The sequence below is a fragment of the Vigna unguiculata genome, chromosome 4 (genome assembly GCF_004118075.2).
Source record: "Vigna unguiculata cultivar IT97K-499-35 chromosome 4, ASM411807v1, whole genome shotgun sequence".
Lineage (NCBI taxonomy): Eukaryota > Viridiplantae > Streptophyta > Magnoliopsida > Fabales > Fabaceae > Vigna > Vigna unguiculata.
In genome coordinates, this window is record NC_040282.1 from 37,198,207 (window position 1) to 37,219,075 (window position 20,869).

General features: G+C 27.3%; 1 protein-coding gene and 1 non-coding gene across 2 annotated transcripts; both read right to left on the reverse strand.

Annotated features, from left to right (window-relative positions):
• Positions 1 to 8,605: 8,605 nt before the first annotated feature.
• On the reverse strand, positions 8,606 to 10,217 carry LOC114182437. Its single transcript, XM_028069303.1, has 3 exons — positions 10,065 to 10,217; positions 9,007 to 9,333; positions 8,606 to 8,900 (listed from the first exon to the last, which is right to left on the reverse strand). Exons 1-3 carry the CDS (start codon positions 10,138 to 10,140, stop codon positions 8,710 to 8,712), a joined length of 594 nt encoding a protein of 197 aa, XP_027925104.1. The 5' UTR covers positions 10,141 to 10,217; the 3' UTR covers positions 8,606 to 8,709.
• A 4,415-nt stretch (positions 10,218 to 14,632) lies between these two features.
• TRNAT-UGU lies at positions 14,633 to 14,704 on the reverse strand. The gene has a single exon. It is a non-coding gene; the product is annotated as a tRNA-Thr (tRNA).
• Positions 14,705 to 20,869: the final 6,165 nt, after the last annotated feature.

A 20,869-nucleotide genomic window follows, 5' to 3' on the forward strand; every position in this document is an offset into this window, starting at 1 on the left:
TATCGTATATTTAAACAGAATAAGAGTTTTGTGTGTTTAACTAGACAGGACTAGAAAATATGCAAATAACTAGTATGTCTATAAGCAAACAAAAGAAACTTGATTAGTGATATAATTAATTAATAAAGAAAAAGATGAAAGTGAGTTTAATTTGAAGATAATAATGATAAAGTAGGTGGTAAGTGTGGAGGTATATGTTAGATGGTTGGTATTTAAGCAAAGCCTGAAGAGACAAGATAAAGCACGCAGTAGAAGAATGTTTCACATTCACATAAATACCACTGAAAGCTCTACTTCAGTAATTTCAGAAACACACACTCACACACACATTGCATACTCATTCATCTACATTTTCTTCATGTCACACCAAGTGAATGTGAATATGTGAATCCAAACAAACTTCACAATCACATAGCTCACCCCACCTTTCTCTTCTCATTCTATAAATCACAAACCAACCCACAACCACTTTTTGGACCACCCCACACACACACACCACAACCACCCCCTCTAAACCTCACACCAAAAATATCAACTTTTTCTCTGCCTTATTGTGGGTGGAGAGTTCCAAAGGGATCGCATTGATCTGATTCTTGTGGGTAGATTCTGCAGAATTTGCTTCCCAGGTTCCCTTATCATCAGATCATGCGATCCCTTAGGAACTTTCCATCGACTCTAACTTTAACTTTTGTTCATCATCATCCTTTTGATGAGGTAAACTGAATCATCAAGCTACATGTTTCATCTTCCTTCTCTGTCTGATGAAATATATGTTTCATCATCTGAAGTTTGTTAGATTTTTGTTTTCTGACACTGCTTGGTTTGTAACTTATGTTAAACTGCCTTAGCTTTTTTCTTTGTCCATGGTTTGAAGATGATGATATTCATGTCTTGATTAATCTTAGACATAAAAATATGTAGTCATTGTAATGGTTGATGATGTTCTTAACAAGTTCTTTCTTAAATCATTGATTTTGCTGATTTCATCACAGCTAACAGCTTTCTGCAGTTTCTACTGTCAGATCTTGCTTTTGCAGAGCTATCCATATTATATATGTTCCTCTTTGTTCTTTCTTATGTTCTTTCTTTAGTTTTGTGCATGGCATAATATCATTTCGCAGCAATATTAATTTTTTTTCAATAAAAAAGTAAGAATATGAACTTTTCATTCACGGGGAAGAAGGAGCAGAAAGGAAGATTCATCTAGGATTTACAGAAAGTTTGACAGATAGAATCATACTTATTCTATTTGAAAATTTAAAGTATAAATAAAAGTACAAGTGAAGTTTATTGAAACCATCAGTGAAATTTATACAGTTTTGTAATTTTTAATAATTTTTAGTCAATAAATGAGTATTTTGAAGCATGTATTATGGAAAATATGTCACATCCTTGGAAGAAAATAAAAAGAAGAATTCTATAAAAAGCAAATACACAGAAGAAGCAAAATAAGTAAATATTTTGTTTGATAGATGTTGCAAAATATTTATATTACTATCAGTAGCAAACATACATATTCCCAGTAGTTCTATACTTGCCAACAAAAAGTAATATCACTCTATATATGTCTTATTTATTTCCATAATTAAAATAAATAAAACTCCATTTCAGGACTATTTTCATTTTTTCCCACTTAAAATCAGTAGAAAGTTAAATACACAAGAGAGGAAAAAAAAAACAAGTAATTTGTTTGATAAATGTTGTGTTACTAATATCTTAGCAAACATAATTCATTTAGGAATTTAATTTGCATATATACCATCAGTTTCAATATAAAATTATGTATATTATTGATGAGTAAAAAGTTGGTATTTTAACACTTCTAAGATAATTATTTAAAAAATTAATAGTTTTATTATATGATTATTTACAATTATATAACAGTGAAAAAGTACTATAAATACACATATGTTATTTATTCTTAAAAAAATATTGGTAAAACTGATATTCAGTGTAGTGTCTTATTTAAGCTAAATCTATATTATTGAAAAGAGACGTAAAGTATTTTGTGTAGAGTGAATTATTAAGGAAAATAAAGTGATGATGGCCATACTGGGGACCCTTATTTGGACCTTCTTCATAAATTTCTTTCCTTTTCTCTTTAACTTTGAGCTTTAACGTTCACATGAAGGAACATATCTTACATATTCATTTTGTACTGAACAATGAATTTCACATGGAACTTTCTTTGGGATAATATTCACGAAACTTTGTAGTTGTGAAATTTAGAATTCTATAATTTTTTTTAACATTATGTACTAAAATACATCATTTCATTTCATTATGTTAGAAGTCTCACAACATAAGACAATTTCATAATATATAAGTACAAAATTAATTTTATGGAATTGAATTAAACTTTAAAATCGACTTTTAACAAATTAAAATTTATTTTACAGACATTTTATTTCACCTAATATCAGAAATTTACTTTTTAAATAATAAAATTTACTGTATAAAATAACATTATCTGTGTCTGAAAATTTAATATTTAATATCTGAAAAGTTATCGGTGGTTATAATTTAATCTTTAGAAAATTGAATTTTGGAGAGTACTTGGTTTTCCAAACTAATTTTCCGATGACAAATTAAATTCTCAACATAAATAATAAATAAATTTAGTTAATATTAACACATGTCAATTTAAAAAGAAATTATGATGGATTTATTGTGGGAAAAAAAAAAGCACGAAACTTCTCACGCACATGGCATAAAGTTCTTAATTAATTCCTCGGCAATTATATTTTTAGGTTAAAGTTATCACGTTCTCGTGGTTTGCCTCAGTTGTTTGCCGCAGGTTTCAGTCTCTTAGGAATTGTCAATTGTCCAATCATTTTACTATTTTAAATAACGGTGCAACAATATTATATTATTTTCAAACGAATTTGTTATTCATATTCATATTCCTTTATTTATAGTTTTTGTTCCCACTTTAAATTCTTTTAGATTTCTTTTTTTTACTTCCGAAAACTATAGGCTAATACCCAGGAACAAATCCAAGTTATAAGATGTCTCCACAAACATTTTAAATTAGCCCAATATTTTGTATATGTGTAATTAAATTATATATTGTCCTTATACTGTAACAAGAAAAGTCAAAGCACAATATTCCAAATATATATTTAATTTTTTTTAAAAAAGGTACAGAAATTTTCATTTCAGAAGAATAGGCTAAATTTTATTTATTTAAATATATAAGGTTCACAATATTCATAATATACGATCAAACTTGTGAGAATAGTATACAACTTGATCATTCTATAGAGATATCTCGATCACTTAGATAAAGTCTCTTAAAAGTTATAAAATTTGTATGCTTTAATGTCAATGTTAATCCAATATCCTAACTAAAAACTAATTTTCATGTAACTTTTTAAAGTAATTATCATATAAATTAACAAACTTAGTACTATCTATACTCCCTCCTACCTCTATTATTATAAGGCAGAATTTTGAAGAAAGAAATATATTTAATATAAAATATTTTACAATTTTAATAAACTTATTTTTTTTTATTTCTCTTTATATAATTAACTACTACTATTATTTTTATTAATTTCACTCTCCATCTTTCAATGTCACTAATATAAATTCATATTCTGTTGGTTCATTTATTGTTCACAATACACAGATATTTTTTTGCCTTATCAATAAATAGGTATAAAAAATGAACAATTAGTAAGAAAATCAAATAAAATAGATAAATTGTATATTATTTTGTCCAACATGTCTTAATGAATGTGACCATATAATTTGATTTTTTTTGTTGCAAATCAAATTTATTTAAGAAATGAGAAATAATAACTAAAATTAGTTGAAGTAATATAAGTTTTGGATGAATTGAGATTGAAAATGTGGAAGGAAACACACATTAAATATGAGAAGTGAATTGACATGAGATTCCCTTTAGGGAGAGAAAAAACAAAATGTGTGTTGGGAGGGGCCCATGTGTGAGGTAGATTTTGATCACATCAACCCCCAACACAAGTGGCCCAATGGACAAGCCCATCAATCTAACATGTCGGTTGATAACACTCACATAAATTTTTGTTCCTTCCATCATCTCATGTGTCTCCATTCTCTCTACTTCCACTAACCATCAAACCCTATTCATTAGGGTTGCTTGCTTGCTTATTCATTTCAATAACTTTGCCTTTAAATTCCTGTATTTATTAAATTAGTTTCACCATAAATATTATGCTTTCTTTCTTCTCACATCTTTTGTTCTTTAAATATATATTTTCTTGAAACATCATCAAATACTAGTGATGTATGTTTGTTTGAGAAAAAAAGAAAGCGAAAGTAATGTAAAAAAAAAAAAAAAATTAAAAAGTGAAATGACATTATGGATTATTTATCCAAAAAAAAGTAATATGATATTGTTAAATAAAAAATATTCTTGTTAAAGTAAAGTAACGTGTAAAGAAACATATTTTAGTATTTTACTTATAGGTCACCATTTACATCTTCTTCCTTTGTTTCCTAAATTGGAAGGACTACCATTAGAAGAAAACTTACATGTATTATTATAGATACTTTCAATCTATATAAAGTTTTAACTTAATAATATGTAATATATTTACTACGAAGTATATTAACACTTAAAGAATTATATAATAAACAATAATACCTATATTACATCTATAGGTTTGACCAACAATAATAGAATTCCTTTTTTAACCAACACTATTTTGTGGCAGTTAATCCCCGGTTTTTTTAAAACTTGTTTATATAAACAAATCAATATATAAACAAAAATGAATTAAAATTTATTTATATTATGATGTTATAATAAAATGGTAAAATATTTTTATAATTTTAAATAAATAATAATTGAATTAATGTCCTAATAACCTATACAAACCTAAATAATAAAAAAAATGAATACATTAAATTTGTGTAAGGGTTGAGTTGTCACTGAAATAAATTATTTTTTATTGATTAAAGGTCGGTGAAACTAAGGCTACTAGGAAAAAAAAAGTTAAAAAAAGTTAATTTTCGAAGGAAATAACATAAGTTCCCACTTTTCCCTTTCCTTATAAGCACTTTTCCTTTGTTACTAATTGTGCTTTGTGTATTACTATAATTTTTCTTGCATGAGAAACACCAACTTCGAAGCAACAAATTACTTGCACGATACTCTAACCTTAATTCCAACCTCGAACATGATTTTCATCTTTCTTAAAACAATTTACACCCTCTTTATCATAGTGTAATTGCTTTTCAACACAAAGATAAACCATCATGTCCCCACAATTTTAAATCTTTCATTTTTACCAGAACCAATTATTGTTCACTTTTCCATTATGCTAACATCTGTATACTTTGCTGAACTCATGAAATGATTAACAAAAGTTGATCCTAGTTAGTTTTGTTTCCTACCCATTGTTTAGTGTCATAAATTTAGTTTTAAAAGACATGTTTTTTTTTTTTTTGTACTATTTTGTTTTTTTTTTCTTTCAAAAAATGTGTTTTTGAGAGGGGCTGATCTACATGAAGAAAACATGTTATTAAAAAATATATTCATTGTTTGGGTGAACAAAATTAACAGAATCAATGAAAAAATTGTTATAAAAATGTACACATTTATTAGATGAGAAGCTATAGTAAATAGAAGTTTGACTTCAAAATTAAACTTGTTGGTTATAAACTGCAGATACAAGTATATAATGAAGTAGAACAATTGAGTGAATTAATGAGAGATGAAAGACAGAAAAGCTTTAATTTAAGAATAGACTGGTTCATACCAATCATGGTGGTGGTTACATTGCACACATCAGCAACTGTATCAGATCTTTGCACGACCACAAAAAAAATAGCTGGTTCTCATTTCATAAGTCATAACTCACATCACTTTATATACGTTAATATTGTGACAAATTTGAAATCCAGACATTTGAAATTGAAAGAGACTAATTAAATAACAAAAATATAAAATAACTTATTTGTATTTCAAAACCTCTCATGGGAATTCAATAGTTCTATTGCGAGGTTTTAAATTATATGATTAAATATATTTTTACTCCTTCAACTTCCGGTCATAATTGAAATTAGTCATTGTTTGAAACTTTTATCTAATTTAATTCCCTAATTTTATAATCGCATGAATTTAGTCATTTTAATCAAATTTTGTTAAGTTTATTTAACGTTTACCATTTCATGATACCATTTGAGTTGTTTATATAATGACACATCTTCGTTTCAATGTTAGTTAAGAAACTATCATGAAATCTTTGCATAAGAATTGAATAGATTCGATCCAAGGTTTTAAATTATAGTCATAGATATAACTTTGCTTTTAAAAGATGCAAACATATTGTAAATGCATGAGCAATTGTTTTTGTTCCGACTTCAAGTATATTGAGATAATATATAGCGTCAAAGTTAATTACTATATTTGAGGTATTGTCTATTTTGAAGTCTGAAATTTTGTTAAGGTTTTGTTCTAAAAAAGAGTCTCAAAAATTGGATAAAGAAGATGTAAATTGTCCTTGACCTTAATTTTAAACAATATAGAACTATTACAAACAAACTCTTAGTCAAGATCAGAGGGGAATAAATGTTCATCTTTGAAACTCGAGTACTAAAGTTTTGATTTCAAGTACGTTGATACATTATTAGAGTCAATTACCACATCTGAAATATTATTTATTTTGGAACCTATAACAACTTCACGATTTCATTGTTTCAAAAGGTTAGAAAAAAAAATTAAATTGCCATTGCCTCAACTTCTAAAGAAGAGATATCTACCTAAGAAAAAAAATATAAACACTCATTACCTTTTATCTTTAGCAAATATAGATAATAAATATAAATAAATATCCGTTTTATTTATTAATTTTAAGTTTAACAACTCTTCAGGTCCCTATTTTCTTTCAAAAATATCAAGTTAGTCCTCTAGTATTTTTAGTCTTAATTTAGTTTCAATTTTTAAAAAATTGATGAAATTTAATCCTTTTTATTAAATTTCTTGAAATGGATCAATGTTTTTCCTACAAAATTAAAGTTATGAATGAGGATTATTTGTTTTATTGATATAATTAACATAATTCTAGTATCAATTTTGATGAAAAATCATTGATCTGCTTCAAAAAATTTATCAAAAAATGTTAAATTGCATAAATTTTTTAAAAAAATTATGATCAAAATGAGACTAAAAATGATTGGAGTACCAACCTAACATTTTTAAACGAAAACAAAGACTAAAATAGTAATTTAACCCTTATTTTATATATACTCAATTTATTTTGTTGTTGGATCAAGAGTTTTGTGGATCTTACCTTATCATTATTGATGAGTATGTTAACTTTACTCTTTGTGATAAATTTTTCGAGTGATTAGTTTCATTGTAAAATGTCCTAAAGTAATTGGAATCCACGATGTCAGAAAATTAACTTTAGATATTTTGACCTAAAGAGTCTTTCGGTATGAACATTATTAATGTGGCATATAACATTTTTGATGATGCAATTGCAAACACCCTTTAGATAACATTATGCTGTGGATTACATTAACTGTTTTTAATTTTTCAAATACTTTGACATGAAGAATTCACTGTTGAAAACTACATAGAATAAAAGCGTGGTCTTATATATTACACTAAGTGGAGACTCACCTGAATTTAAATGTTTTATATATAAACCTCAATTTACTCAGATCCAGGCATGTAAATATTTCCAAAGTTTGGTGCTGTGTTTGGAAATTGAGTGTGAAATTGTCTTTTTAATGTACCTACCCAACACTTTTTGGCCTAATACCACTGTTCATGGAGGAACCTGTCCTGAGGTTTAGAACCAAAAACATTATATGTGGTGTTATTGGATCAATGATTCTGAAAAAAGTGGGATATGTACAATCGGTCTCTGACACTACTCAGAAAATCTATGCACCTTTCATGTCCCTAAATTTCTTAGCAAGAGATATAGGTGTCGTTGATTGGGTTTGTTTTATGTGCAGTGTAGAGTCATATCCAATACTAAGTTCATTTTTATTTAAAAATTATCTTTTCCTTCTTGGAAATTATATTCTCTTACAAGTTCATATATTATTTTTATGCATATATAATTGTAAAAACATGCCTAATTGCTCATTAAGACTAATCTCTTTTGAACAATACTGAAAACAGTCATATAAATTATATCTTCTAAATACTTTCTTCATATATGCAAGAATTAGAATCCAAATCATTAACCATTAACGTAAAAATCTCGAGTCCAATACAACTGAGCCAATCACGGACGTTAATTACAATGAACAATACTTTAATCAACCAAAAATATTGAAAAGTACACTCATTTTCAACGTCACGAGTCTGAAAGATGACTTGGAGCATTAAAACTTTGCAGAAAATAATACATTAATAATAATAATGATATTAGGACTCCTATTTTTTTACTATTATTTAGAACAATGATACTATGACTCTTATCTTATATTTCTTAACATGATTTAATGTAAATTATTGATTAATATACCCTTATTTTTTCTCTAAAAAATAAATGATACACACCAATTTATGTTAAAAAGTAATGGATGAAAGTAAAAAAATAGGAGTTAAAAGTATAATTTTTTCATTAATAACTAATTACACATTCCAAACCCTCTATGTAGCTATATATTGGTGTGAGTGCAACATCCTTATTATAAACTAAACACGCATTAAGTATGAAATACACTAATTATTTTTCATTATTTCTTGCATAACACTACTTAGAACTGGGGAAATGGAGCTACTGCAGGTTCATGTGTGAGTTCAACAGCATCAAAAGGTTGTGGAGAAGTTGCAATGAATTGCAGAGATTGCACTGGTCCTGGAGCCACCGTACCGGAGCTTCTGATCTCAGCCGTTTGTCGACGAGCATTTGCACCATGTGATGCACACAATTGGGGAAGAAACACACCTGCATATACATTAAGGAAAAAACTTTTACATATTTTAACATCATCGAAATTTCAAAATTGTTAAATACTGAATAGGGCGGGTGACGCAGGGAGTGATATTGTTACCTTCACCGGCGGCAAGGTTGAAATAGAGATCAACGATGTTGGGGCAGTTTTGGTAACAGTGAGGGGAGCATAGGGTTTTGGTGAACCCAACTTCAAGAAGAGAATCCGAAGAGATTCCGAAGGATTTTCTGTCCAAACCACAACCCTTTATGCATTCCTCCGTTTCGATGTGTCCGTTTTGTGTTTCCGTTTCGATCTCTGAAGTCCGGCACGTGTAAGCCTCTTCCCCGCTCCTCTTCACACGCTTCTCCAGCACGCACCGTTTTCCCTCCCGCGACACCGCAAACGCACACGTGTCCTCGCTCAGACGCTCGCATTCTACCTCCCCTGAAATTTCACCGTTCCCACGCGCGTGTGTGTGTGTTAGAGACGCTAAAACTATTTTTCCTTAATTGTAAGAAATAAATTAAATTTTTCAAACGATTTAATTAAAGAGAAATGTTGTCTTTTTTCGTACAACATTCCAAATGCAACACCGTCATTTTTTAATTCATACAAATTAAAATAACAATTTACTTTTTTTTTTTATCTTTTTTGAACATTTGATAAACTATTAAGGGAAGTATTCAGAGAATCGGAATCATATATCTGCATGTAGAATTGTGCATATGTATAAGTATATATTAGTGCGTTGTAGCAAATAATATATTAATTAAATCAAATATCCTTTAATTAATTAACTTTTAAGGATAAAGCTTAAATGGAATTTAATTTGGGTAATCTTGTTAATTTTACATATTATTAAATGTAAATAATTGGAAAACAAATACTAAGAAGCGCACAAAAAATTTATCTAATTTTTCTCGCTCCCTTGTCAATCATTTTATGTTCCTATTTTTTTTGGTTTATAAATTTTCAAAATTTATGGGAGTTACATCCTAACTTTTCAAAGACTAACTATTTTTTCTAAAGGATTAAAAGGATCAAATGGGGATGAAAATCAAATTCGTTTTTGATAATGAAAAAGTAGTCACTCACCATTAAAAAAAAATACCCACATAAATTAAATCCGGAAAATAACTATTTAGTTAAGAGTTTTTCATGTTTTAGAGACTTACCAAGAGTTCCTTGCACTATGAAGAAAAATGCAATGGCAACCATTGCCAAACATCTCAAGCTAATGTTAAGGGCCATGGCTGAAGCAGAAGGTTGTTGGGAATGGCCAAAAACTATAACTTGGGAGTTTGGAAAGTTTGGTTGTGGGATTGTTGTGATGTTTTTTTTGTGGACATTTGAGGAATGTATTTATAGTGGTTCCTTGTAGGAGAACGTTATTCTTTCTTTAGGTTAAAAAAAAGGATATTTTATATAGAAAGTGGACCTTTCGATACGAATCAAAATAGGGGAAAAGGAAGAATAGTAATTTAGTTGTTTAAAGAAGTTTGATTAACTTACGCATTATGGGAAGTTTCTTTCAGATTTTATTATTGCAAAACACTTTTCAATAAGTCCAAAAAATAGAAGAAATGCGAAAAATTTAGAAGGAAGAATCAAAATATATCTCATCAACAATTGTCATCAACAATAAAAATTGTTTATTTTAATTTATTTTCTTAATTTCATCATGCAAATATAAATTTGAAATTGTTGTTCAAAACAACCTGTGACTACTAGTCAAGCAGTGCCCGCTATCAATGGAGAACATCTTAGCGTACGAAACCCACGTGTCACTTTAGATTTGGAACAAAACAAAAGATTGTTCATGATGGGTCACCATATAAATTCTCATGCTGAAAAATACGTTTGACGATGTTGCGTAGTAGATTTATCGTTATAATAAGAATAATGTGAAGTGAAGTGAAGCTACGTTTTTCCAGTAGTATAATAGTTTATGTTTTGAAAATTATTTAATTATAACATATTTAATGATGTCACAAGTAATAATATATATTTGTGATGTATTAGTTTAAAATAAAATATTGTTTTAAGTATGCATCAGTGTAGAATTACATTTACTTTAATTTGGGTCACGTATTCATGTCCGATACATATTTGTGTCTGATATTTTAGGATACTTTAACTATACTTACTAGTGAAGTAGTGAAATATCTAATTTATAAAGTTATAATACAATACAAGAAAATCTTTGAATAATGACAAATTTTAGTGAAAAAAAATAATTAGTCATTATATAGTGACCAATTTAAGTACCAATTAAAAACTAAAAATTATTTGCAACTAAAATAGTTCAAAAAAATATATTTGGTTTTTAAATTGATAATTAAAATAGCTTTTATTATGAAATGGTTTCTAAATTGGTCACTAACATTAGTTACCAAAATTTTTAACTACTAAAATAATTTGTCTCTAACATAATTTTTGTTACTAAAATTGGTCTTATAGTGGTACTTTTATAATGATAATAATTTATATATTTTTATGTTGACAACTTTAATATATATATATATATATATATATATATATATATAGTTTTAATTTGAATTTACATAATAACAATCATATATTTATTATGTTTTTAAGAATTATTGTACACTTTTCAATATTCATATATTGTGTATCTATCATGTATCGTATCCTATTATTTTCAAAATAAATGTATCGATGCGTCAGATACGTGTCCTATCTGATACACGTATCATATCCGTGGATCATAAGTGTAAGAAAAGTTATTTACGTCACTGATTTAGTGTTGGATCAACCTAGTAAAACTTTTGAATTTAGAAACAACAATATCTACATAATACATTTTAAAGTTTGACGTAAATATCAAAATTTATTTCTGATTATATTTTAGTCCATGTAAATTTTGAAGTCATTTGTCATTGTCATTAGACGGGGAGTGATAATAATTGTTTTGAAGGGGGTTTCAAAAAAAACTAAATTTTAGAGGTGGACAAAAATATTAATTTTTCTATTCGATCCATCTTTGCTCCGATCCGATCTATTTAAAATCTATTTTAACGAATATGAATTTCAATCTAATCCACATTTTATATATTTTATGGATTGAATACCCATTATCTAAATCAAGATTTTGAAATATGGATAATACAAAAAATATAATCCAAATTTTCAATTTAAACTTTTAGTTGGGTTAATTAAAGGTTGAGATGGACTAGGCTAAATTCAAACTCAGATCGCCCGTGGTCGACAACCTGTACCGATTGGGCAAGCCCACAACCCTTAAGGGTCGGGCAGACCCGACGACCAAAATGGGTTGGGCAGGCACAGCGACTCCGAGTCGTTGGGCCCGACAACCTGAACGGGTCGGGTGGGCTCAAAGACACGAATGGGATGGGCGAGCCCAACGAATCGGAATCGTGGGGGCTGACAACCCCAAAAAGTCGGGTGGGCCCGATGATCCGAAGAGGACAGGCAAGCCTGAAGACCCAAATGGGCTAAGCCAGCCTGACGACTCGAACGGGTCATACCTGATGACCTAAACAGATTGGGTAGGCCTGACAACCCTGATGGGTTGGGTGGGCCCGAAAACCCGGACAAGCTGAGTCGGTCCGACAACTCAGACGGGTTGTGCCAGACGACTTGTACGGACTGGACATGCCTGATGTCCTTGATGTGCTAGGCAGGCCAACAACCCGACGGGGGAACATTTTACCCCTAGCCCAACGGGTTGGGCAAAATATTTTCGTCTCGGCCTGACCTTAAGGACACCAGTTTTAGAAAATTTAATTTAAATTTCTTCTATAAAAAAGGGATTCTGGATTTTGAACTTGATCCAAATATTTGGATTTGCATTTTAAAAAAATTCAAAGTAATTTTGTTGAAAAAATGGATTTAGATCGAAAATCTGATCAAATTATTTAGATCTAAAATGGAGGTGGATTAGATCATTAAAAATCCAATCCATGATTACTCCTACTGAATTTTGTTATCAAAGGAAATATATTCATTTATATTCAATATTTAGTACCATTCTTTTACAAATTAATTTGGAGATTTAAATTTTGAAAAATAGTAAATCAAAATTAAAAACAAGCAATGTGGAATGAAACTGAAATCAAGAAAGCAGAAAATTAAATTAAAAGAAAAAAACTAAAGAACAACAAGTACAGTAAAAAAATAATTTATACAAATCAACTACAAATTCAAGAACAAAGTCAAACAGAAAATCTTTTAATCTTAAATTAATCTTCAGTTTGTTAATTGCTCCTCCACACTTAAAGAACATAAGATATGACAGAGAATAGAGAATAAACACAACACAACACCAAAGGAAGATGAAAAGACAAAAAGAACAAAAAAGGAGATAAAAGAAACTAAACTAAATTTATGTAAATCTTACAAATGATTTGTCACTTGTTTTTAGTACATGAAAAGTCTTAAAAGTTTTAAGCTAATAAAGGCCTAATTTGGGCTTTAATTAAGGTCGTAAGTCCAATTACAAAATTTAAGGTAATACAAGGAAAGAAATAAATATTTAGGATCTTCTTTGCAATTTTTGGACAAATCTGTTTCAACTTCTACAAAATAAAAATAAAAATAAAAATAGCACACGAGTTTAAATCTAGTAAATCACATATCCTAGATGAATAGTGTAACTGGAATCAAGTCAAAATTATATCTAAAAAGAAAGTTATGGCTGAAAAATTGAGTGAAGGTCAAACAAGTTAAAAATACAAAATTAAAATAAAATTGTCAAAAAACCCGATTTATTACTTAAATATGCCAATGAGCTAAAAATACAAAATATGGCATTTGGAAAGTGTAATGACTATATAATAAAGTTGTACGTGTGTGTATAAAATGTGTTATTAAGAGATTTCACGACTTTCTTAACACGGAAATATGTTTCATACACTTATTTAGTGCATGTAAGTCGAACATAAATATGTAATTTTTTACGTCAAAATTTAAATCTGACAAATTTATCGTTAGCTACGTCTATGTCAAATTATAACTTAACACATAAAACAAAAAAAAATATCCAACTTAAAAGACATTTTTAAAGCATATCCGACTTAAAAATATTTAGAAAATACTTTATTTTAAATGGATAAGAGGTAAACAAAAAAGTAGCAATTTCAAATAAATGTAAATTCTGAAAAAGTAAGTTAAAAGAGAACTTATTTTAAATGAATAAGATGTAAAGAAAAGTAGCAATATTAAATAAAGTTAAGAAACAAATTAAATTCGAAATATTAAATGAAATGAAATTAAGAGTATAAATAGTTAGATTTAATATGAAAAGAAACTTAAACACAATATAAAAAATAGAGTAATTTTTTAAAATGGTAAAAGTTTAAAATAATTCAAAAAATATATAATAGTATTAAAAAATATAAATTCTGGAAAAATGAATATTCAAAAGAGAACTTATTTTAAATGAATAAGAGGTAAAAAAATAGAGTAATTTTTTTTAAAATGGTAAAAGTTTAAAATAATTCAAAAATATATAATAGTATTAAAAAATATAAATTCTGGAAAAATGAATATTCAAAAGAGAACTTATTTTAAATGAATAAGAGGTCAAAAAATAACATTTTTAAATAAATTTAAGAAAAAAATTAAATTTGAAATATTAAGAGAAATGAAATTAAGAGTATAAATAGTTAGATTTAACATGAAAAGAGACTTAAACCCAAAAATAGAGTGATTCTTTAAAAATGGTAAAAGTTCAAAATAAAAAGCTAGAAATTGAAAAAATTGCCCCCATGCAGGATCGAACTACAGACCTTCAGTTTACAAGACTGACGCTCTACCACTGAGCTATAGGGGCACTGAATGTTGATTGCAACCACATATAATTATTTATTCGCAAAGATTTGTTGTTTCGTCAATATTAATTTATGTTCTTATTTGAAGGTGTCTTCAAATAATATTATATATATTTTGAGTTAATTAAAGATATTTTTTTCTTTTTCTTTCTCATGTTAATTATGATTAAGTATGACAACTATTGGGTCGAATAAAATTACATATACATATTACTCGTTTGATTTAAAAGAAATTGTTACTTTATTATTCATTAAGCATATGTGAAAGAAAACTTATTAGTTTTTACACTATTGATATTCATAGATACTTGAAAATATTTACATATTTTATTTTTGGTTTAATTAATAATTTGGTCTTGTACTTAAATTTTTTATTTATTTTGATCTTTATATATTATTTTTTTATTCAATTGAGTATTTATTTTTTTTAAACTAAAAATCAATTGAGTCCTAAATTTTGTAATGTGATATTTTTGTTAAAATGACATTTCGTAAAAAAAACACAACCGTCACAATATCATGTACATGTCTTTGAAGAAGTAACTCTACTCTTCTAACAAACTAACAAAGTGTAAGACTAAATTTCCATCAATCCTTTCTTATAAAATGAGTTTAATTTTGATGGTTTTTAAATTGTAAAGATTATTCAACAACCAAATTAGAGAGAAATAAAGAAAAAATAGTCTTAGTTTTGTATATTTTTATTATTCAAAATTGTTTACAGTTTTGAAACTGTATTCCGTTCTTGCGTTTAACGTTCTTTTTAACCTATTCACTGTTTTTTTCTAATAAAATTTCAATTTAGTTACTAATGTTAATTTTGTTGATGTTTTTTCAAACTATCGTTTATTGGTTGACCGTCTCAATTTTTAAGTATATATATATATATATATATATATATATATATATATATATATTTAATTTCCTAAGAATGACAGATTAAACATATAGAGCATTGAATAATTCTTTTATTTTGTTATGCCTTTCTTTTATTACGTTATTATTTGAATCTTCATTAGGATTTTACTTACTGTAACTTGCAATTCAAAATAAAAGATCAAAATTTATGTTTTCTGTAACTTGTTTTGTTTTGTTCACCGGTTTATCTGTTTAAATTTTTGGATTAATCAAAGCATAATTCCTAAGTAGAACTAATAATTTTCTGAAATGTATTTAGATTAATTTTGGAAGTTAATTTTGAGTATCTATTTGATTGTCCAAGAATAAATAGTAAAAATTATAAATTTCATCTATCTATCTATTTATCTATCTATCTTTATATATATATATATATATATATATATATATATATATATATATATATATATATATAAATTTTTTTATAAACTAGCTTATCTGATTTGTGATTGCGTTATTTGGTTTTGGGTTATTTTTCTTTAACAATAATCACTAAGAAAATAATAATGATAAGTTGTTTATTAAAATCAACACAAAAATACTTTAAAAAAACTACTATTCTTATAGAGAAGTTTGTCACTTTATCAAATTTGTGTTGTTTTAATTAATGTATTGTCATTTATCTAAATTGAAGATTTTAAGAGTTAGTTAAAAAAAGAAATTATAATCGTTATTTGTTTTAAAGTTGGAATACTTTTATATATTTATTTTTCCTAAAATCAAATTAACATAGGTGGGACTCGTGTATCTACAATATATTATAAACTTCCATATATTGGTTTTAAATATTTAAAATTATAAGAGATTGAGAATGGTTGGATAGTTATGTCCAATGCAAATTATAACAAATAACAAATGTTGTAATCGAAGGAGTCTTATAAGCTGTTAATCTCTTAAGATTTACACTTATATTTAGAATTGAAGTAAAACATCTTAGTATTGATGATAAGACATTCTAGATGAAATAAAATTCATGGCATGGTGAGCTCGAAGAGTGAAGTCAACACTTAATCTGAAAATCAACGATTTACCTCCGTGATTAGCGACTCAAACTTTGGATTTTTTGGATTAATTAATCACGTTTTCTTGAACCAAAAGTCCCCATTTTTTAGAAACTAGAATGTGATACACACCTAACTTTTACTATCTTGTTTTAAGTCTTTGCAAGTAATCTCCATTTCACAATTTTACCAATCCTTCATGCTCTTGGGTCCACTCTCCTACTCTTCCCCAACATTCACACTTTGGAGGAAGAAAAAAATTCAATTAATTGTTTTCTTTAAATAGTTAGGCCCTCATTGATGTTTTGTAATAGTAATTAACGTTTTGTTTCCATCATTTTATTGGAATTTGGAAAGGCGTGCATGGAAAATAGTTTTAGCATTAATCGTTAGTAGTAATTGGTGATTTGTTGTTTCTATGATTTTGATAAACTGGAAATGCCGTGCATAGAAAATTATAGTTTTCAATGCCTCGTGAAAGATGTTTACGATGTATTGCTATATTGAATACTTTCTAAATCCATTTTTGTAAAATTAATTTGAAAGTACCTAGTTTTTAGGCCTAATACTTGATTTCATGGGACACACAAATCAATTATAAGAAACCTATTTTATGCATACTTACTTTTCTTTGTATCACTTCTTTTTATTGTTTTTCTTTCATAATCTTTTATTTATGAAATTCATCATTTCTTTTTTTACTCACATTCTTACTCTCATTATTTATTCATTGGCGTAGTTTAATATAGATCATCGATTAATATACTATTATCTTTTGTAAATGGTGAGAGTAAAAAAAGGGGTCAAAGTATACTTTTCGTTTGTCATATTCCCTTTTGTTGGAATTTTAATGTTGTAGTTTTATTCAAAACAATGTTCCCATATTGTTGTTATGCATCTTTTTCATTTCTATTATCAAGTGACACAGAGTGGTTCTTCTTTAATTCCAAGTCTTCGATTGAATGATTGATTAAAGCAGAACAAGAGAAAAATATAATTAGTTTCATTCTAAAAAGATATAACATACGTTTCTCTGTGAAAGATATTAAAGAATGAATTTTGTTCATTCACATGTGAGGGATTGATTTGCTTTCAAAGTTGATATTGAACCAAGTTACATGACATTTAGTAAAAAGACCAACAATGGTTTGCAACAAAATAATTTTTTGTTTCACATCATATTTATTTAAGAGATAAATTTTGTCTCTTTTTGTTTTTGTTCTGTCTACTATTGGCAGAGACTCAAGTGAGGGCTTTGTAAAGAGAGGTTTTTCATGTGAAATCATGACATTCCCTCTGTGTACCTTTTATATTCTGACACATTACATATCTAATTTGCATACTTTTTTTGTTCATATTCAATAAATTAACATTATATATTTTCATAGTATCACCAAAATTTTGTGGCATTATTGTTTTTTCTGTTATCTCAGCACGCCAACAAATAATGGTGATTAGCATCGTTGTGTCAAATAATTGTTAAGATTCTTCTTTAATGTCTTCATCTTAACCATGGTGATTAATCAACCTAACATCAACTTTATGTTCTTTTATCTTTGAATTGAATTGTTATTGGTTGGTTTCTTGTTTTACTTGTGTTGATCTTTGCCATGTTTGTGCATTCAACAATCTTGGAACTTAATATATCATAATAAGAAAGGTGGTCAATTTGGAAACATATATGTTAAAAAATGGATTCTAATTAGACCATAAATGAAACATATTCACGTTTAATCTAGGATACTAATTAAACTGAAATTATTGAGCAGGGCACATAAAAAGTTTTCAGCCTTTTCAGCATGGGGAAAAGAGAAAAAAAGCTTCCGTGTAGGCAGAACTAAAATAATTGGAGAAAGAATTAATTTCATTTCCAATTCTAACAAGTTTTATGTGTTCGTTTTCTTCTATTTCACATTTTCAAATCTTGGTCTTTTGTGATGCTTTCTGCATTGAATGTGGTCAAAGAGAGAAACGAATTAAGGTTATTTTTTACTTTTGCATGAGTAAGAACAATTGGTGAAGAAAAAAAAACAACATATGCGAAAAAATACAGAAACTTAACCTGTGCAGGAAATTGCTTCCCAGTTTCGCAAATGCATTACCTCCATCACAGGAAGTCTTCAACACACCATGAAGTTGTCTCTTCTCATATTCATATAAGAATAGAATCATTCAAGCTATACACGTTTTTAAACGAGTGTTAGATAATATGTGAATCAACGTTTACTTAACTATCCCTATATACACCATTACCTACTAATAATCATTATTAATTAGTTAATTTTAGAAAGAGATCATTGTAAGAAGAAACAAATTACATATTATTAATTTTAAATTATTAATAGATTATTTATTGTTCTAAACTAATTCAATTTTATAAATGATTTAAAATTTTTAATTAAATGGACGAATGCAAATTAACATGTTAAATATTTAATTATCATTTTAGTTTTTATATTTTGGTCCAATAACTTCTTCTTTCAAAATTATTGCCATTTTAAAATTAAAGTCTCATGTTCTTTTTTGATTACATCCTTATTTACTAATTATTGGATAATTAATTTTACATATATCAAATGAGTACATTATTTTTCTGTAATAAGATATCACAATAATTTTTCTATTCTATTTATCTTACTCTTTATTATATTTAGCTCCTCTCTATTTTCAGTTATGCTGCCTGTACACGTAAAATTCACCATTTTTATTATCAGTTTTATTTATTTTTCCGTAATTTCATTGTCATTAGTGAGATTGAAATTAATTGATGTTGTTTTCGGTTTAGTGAGATACTAATATTTTTGGATATTTAGTACACTTTTCCATCCCATAAAACTTATTTGAGACCATAGTTTTCCTTTTTGTTCCAGAGCACTACTGGCAAGTATAGGAGGTCTTGATGATGAGTTTAAGAAGCAGCGTGAAAAAAATTCTGTACTTAGATTTTATGATTCAACTAAAAAATTGATTAAAAAAATTAAAATTGAGTGTCATGCGGATCGGTCGGTAAACACAAGAAACAGAATGATAAGAAAACATTTTTAATACTTTTATTATTTAAAAAGAAAAAGTTTCATGTGAAAAAAGCGGATTAATTTAAACAAGGGTAAAAATAGAAAACAAATTATAAGGATGCAACATGAACATGTAAATGCAGGAGTGCTCCAAGTAAATCAGTCCATTAAAGAAGTGGGGTGTGTGCTTAATAAAAATACAGAAAAGAATTCAATAAAAATTATTACATCGGGGTGCATGAAAAAAAGAAGATGAGTAGCCCAAATTATATGATTTATGATAATAGAATTTAACCCAATAATATAATGGATTTATGATAATTAAATTTTTTATTTATTTATTTATTTTCTATTTTCTATTATATATTTATTAAATTTAAAAAATATAATATATATTTTAATTTTTTTATATTCTATTTTAAATTTTTTTATTTTATTTAAATATTTTTTTGTAAGGGATGTTGATCAAAAAATCAAAAGATCATTTTAGATATATTAAAAAAGTTTGAGGGTGCTGAAGAAAAGTTGGAAATGCAAGAGAAACACCCAAATATTCACAAAACCAGGTCCAATTAAAATGTCCCAAAATGAAAGTTTCCCATCCAAAAATAATACAAAGGGACTTCTCCCTGCACCTCCAAACACTTCTTTTGTACCTCCAACATTTTTTTAAATTTTCATTTTGCTCCTCTCAGTTAAAAGTAGTTACTTTTCTTTACACTAACTAACTCATCCCAAGTTTTTTTCTTTCAAGGACGTCGACATCTGGTATTTTTGTTTTACGGATGTTTACGGTGTTATGGTTTTTTAGTTGATACGACATTTACTTTCAGTTGTAGAAGTTAATTTTTAGTTTTTACAGTTTTCTGAGTTTTCTCTGGTTTGTGTCTTTATTGTTCATTTTGTCTGATTATTTTTCCCACTTACTGCATTTATTTTACATTTTTCTTTATAGTTTTTTTGTTTATTACGTTTTCTTAATGCGTTTCATTTGCAACTTCCTTTTATTTTTTTCGTTTATAACTTTCTTTTAATGCTTTCGTTTATAGCTTTCCTTTATCGTTTTCTTTTACAACTTTCCTTTATTTTCCATTGCACTTCAATTTTAGTTTTTAAATTTTGCATTTCAATACTCTTTCGGTTTCTTGTTTTCTAATTTTAATTCAGTTTTAATGCATTTTAATTCCCCGACCTTTAATTTGTTGAGAAAGAGATTACTTTTTTTAACTTAACT

What these genes read in the sequence shown, in the direction of transcription:
- LOC114182437 (XM_028069303.1), bottom strand. Translation starts at nt 10,140, where the DNA reads ATGGCCCTTAACATTAGCTTGAGATGTTTGGCAATGGTTGCCATTGCA. An exon ending in CATAGTGCAAGGAACTCTTG is followed by an intron (nt 9,334 to 10,064) that starts GTAAGTCTCTAA and finishes GTGAAATTTCAG; the next exon opens with GGGAGGTAGAATGCGAGCGT. An exon ending in CAACCTTGCCGCCGGTGAAG is followed by an intron (nt 8,901 to 9,006) that starts GTAACAATATCA and finishes ATGTATATGCAG; the next exon opens with GTGTGTTTCTTCCCCAATTG.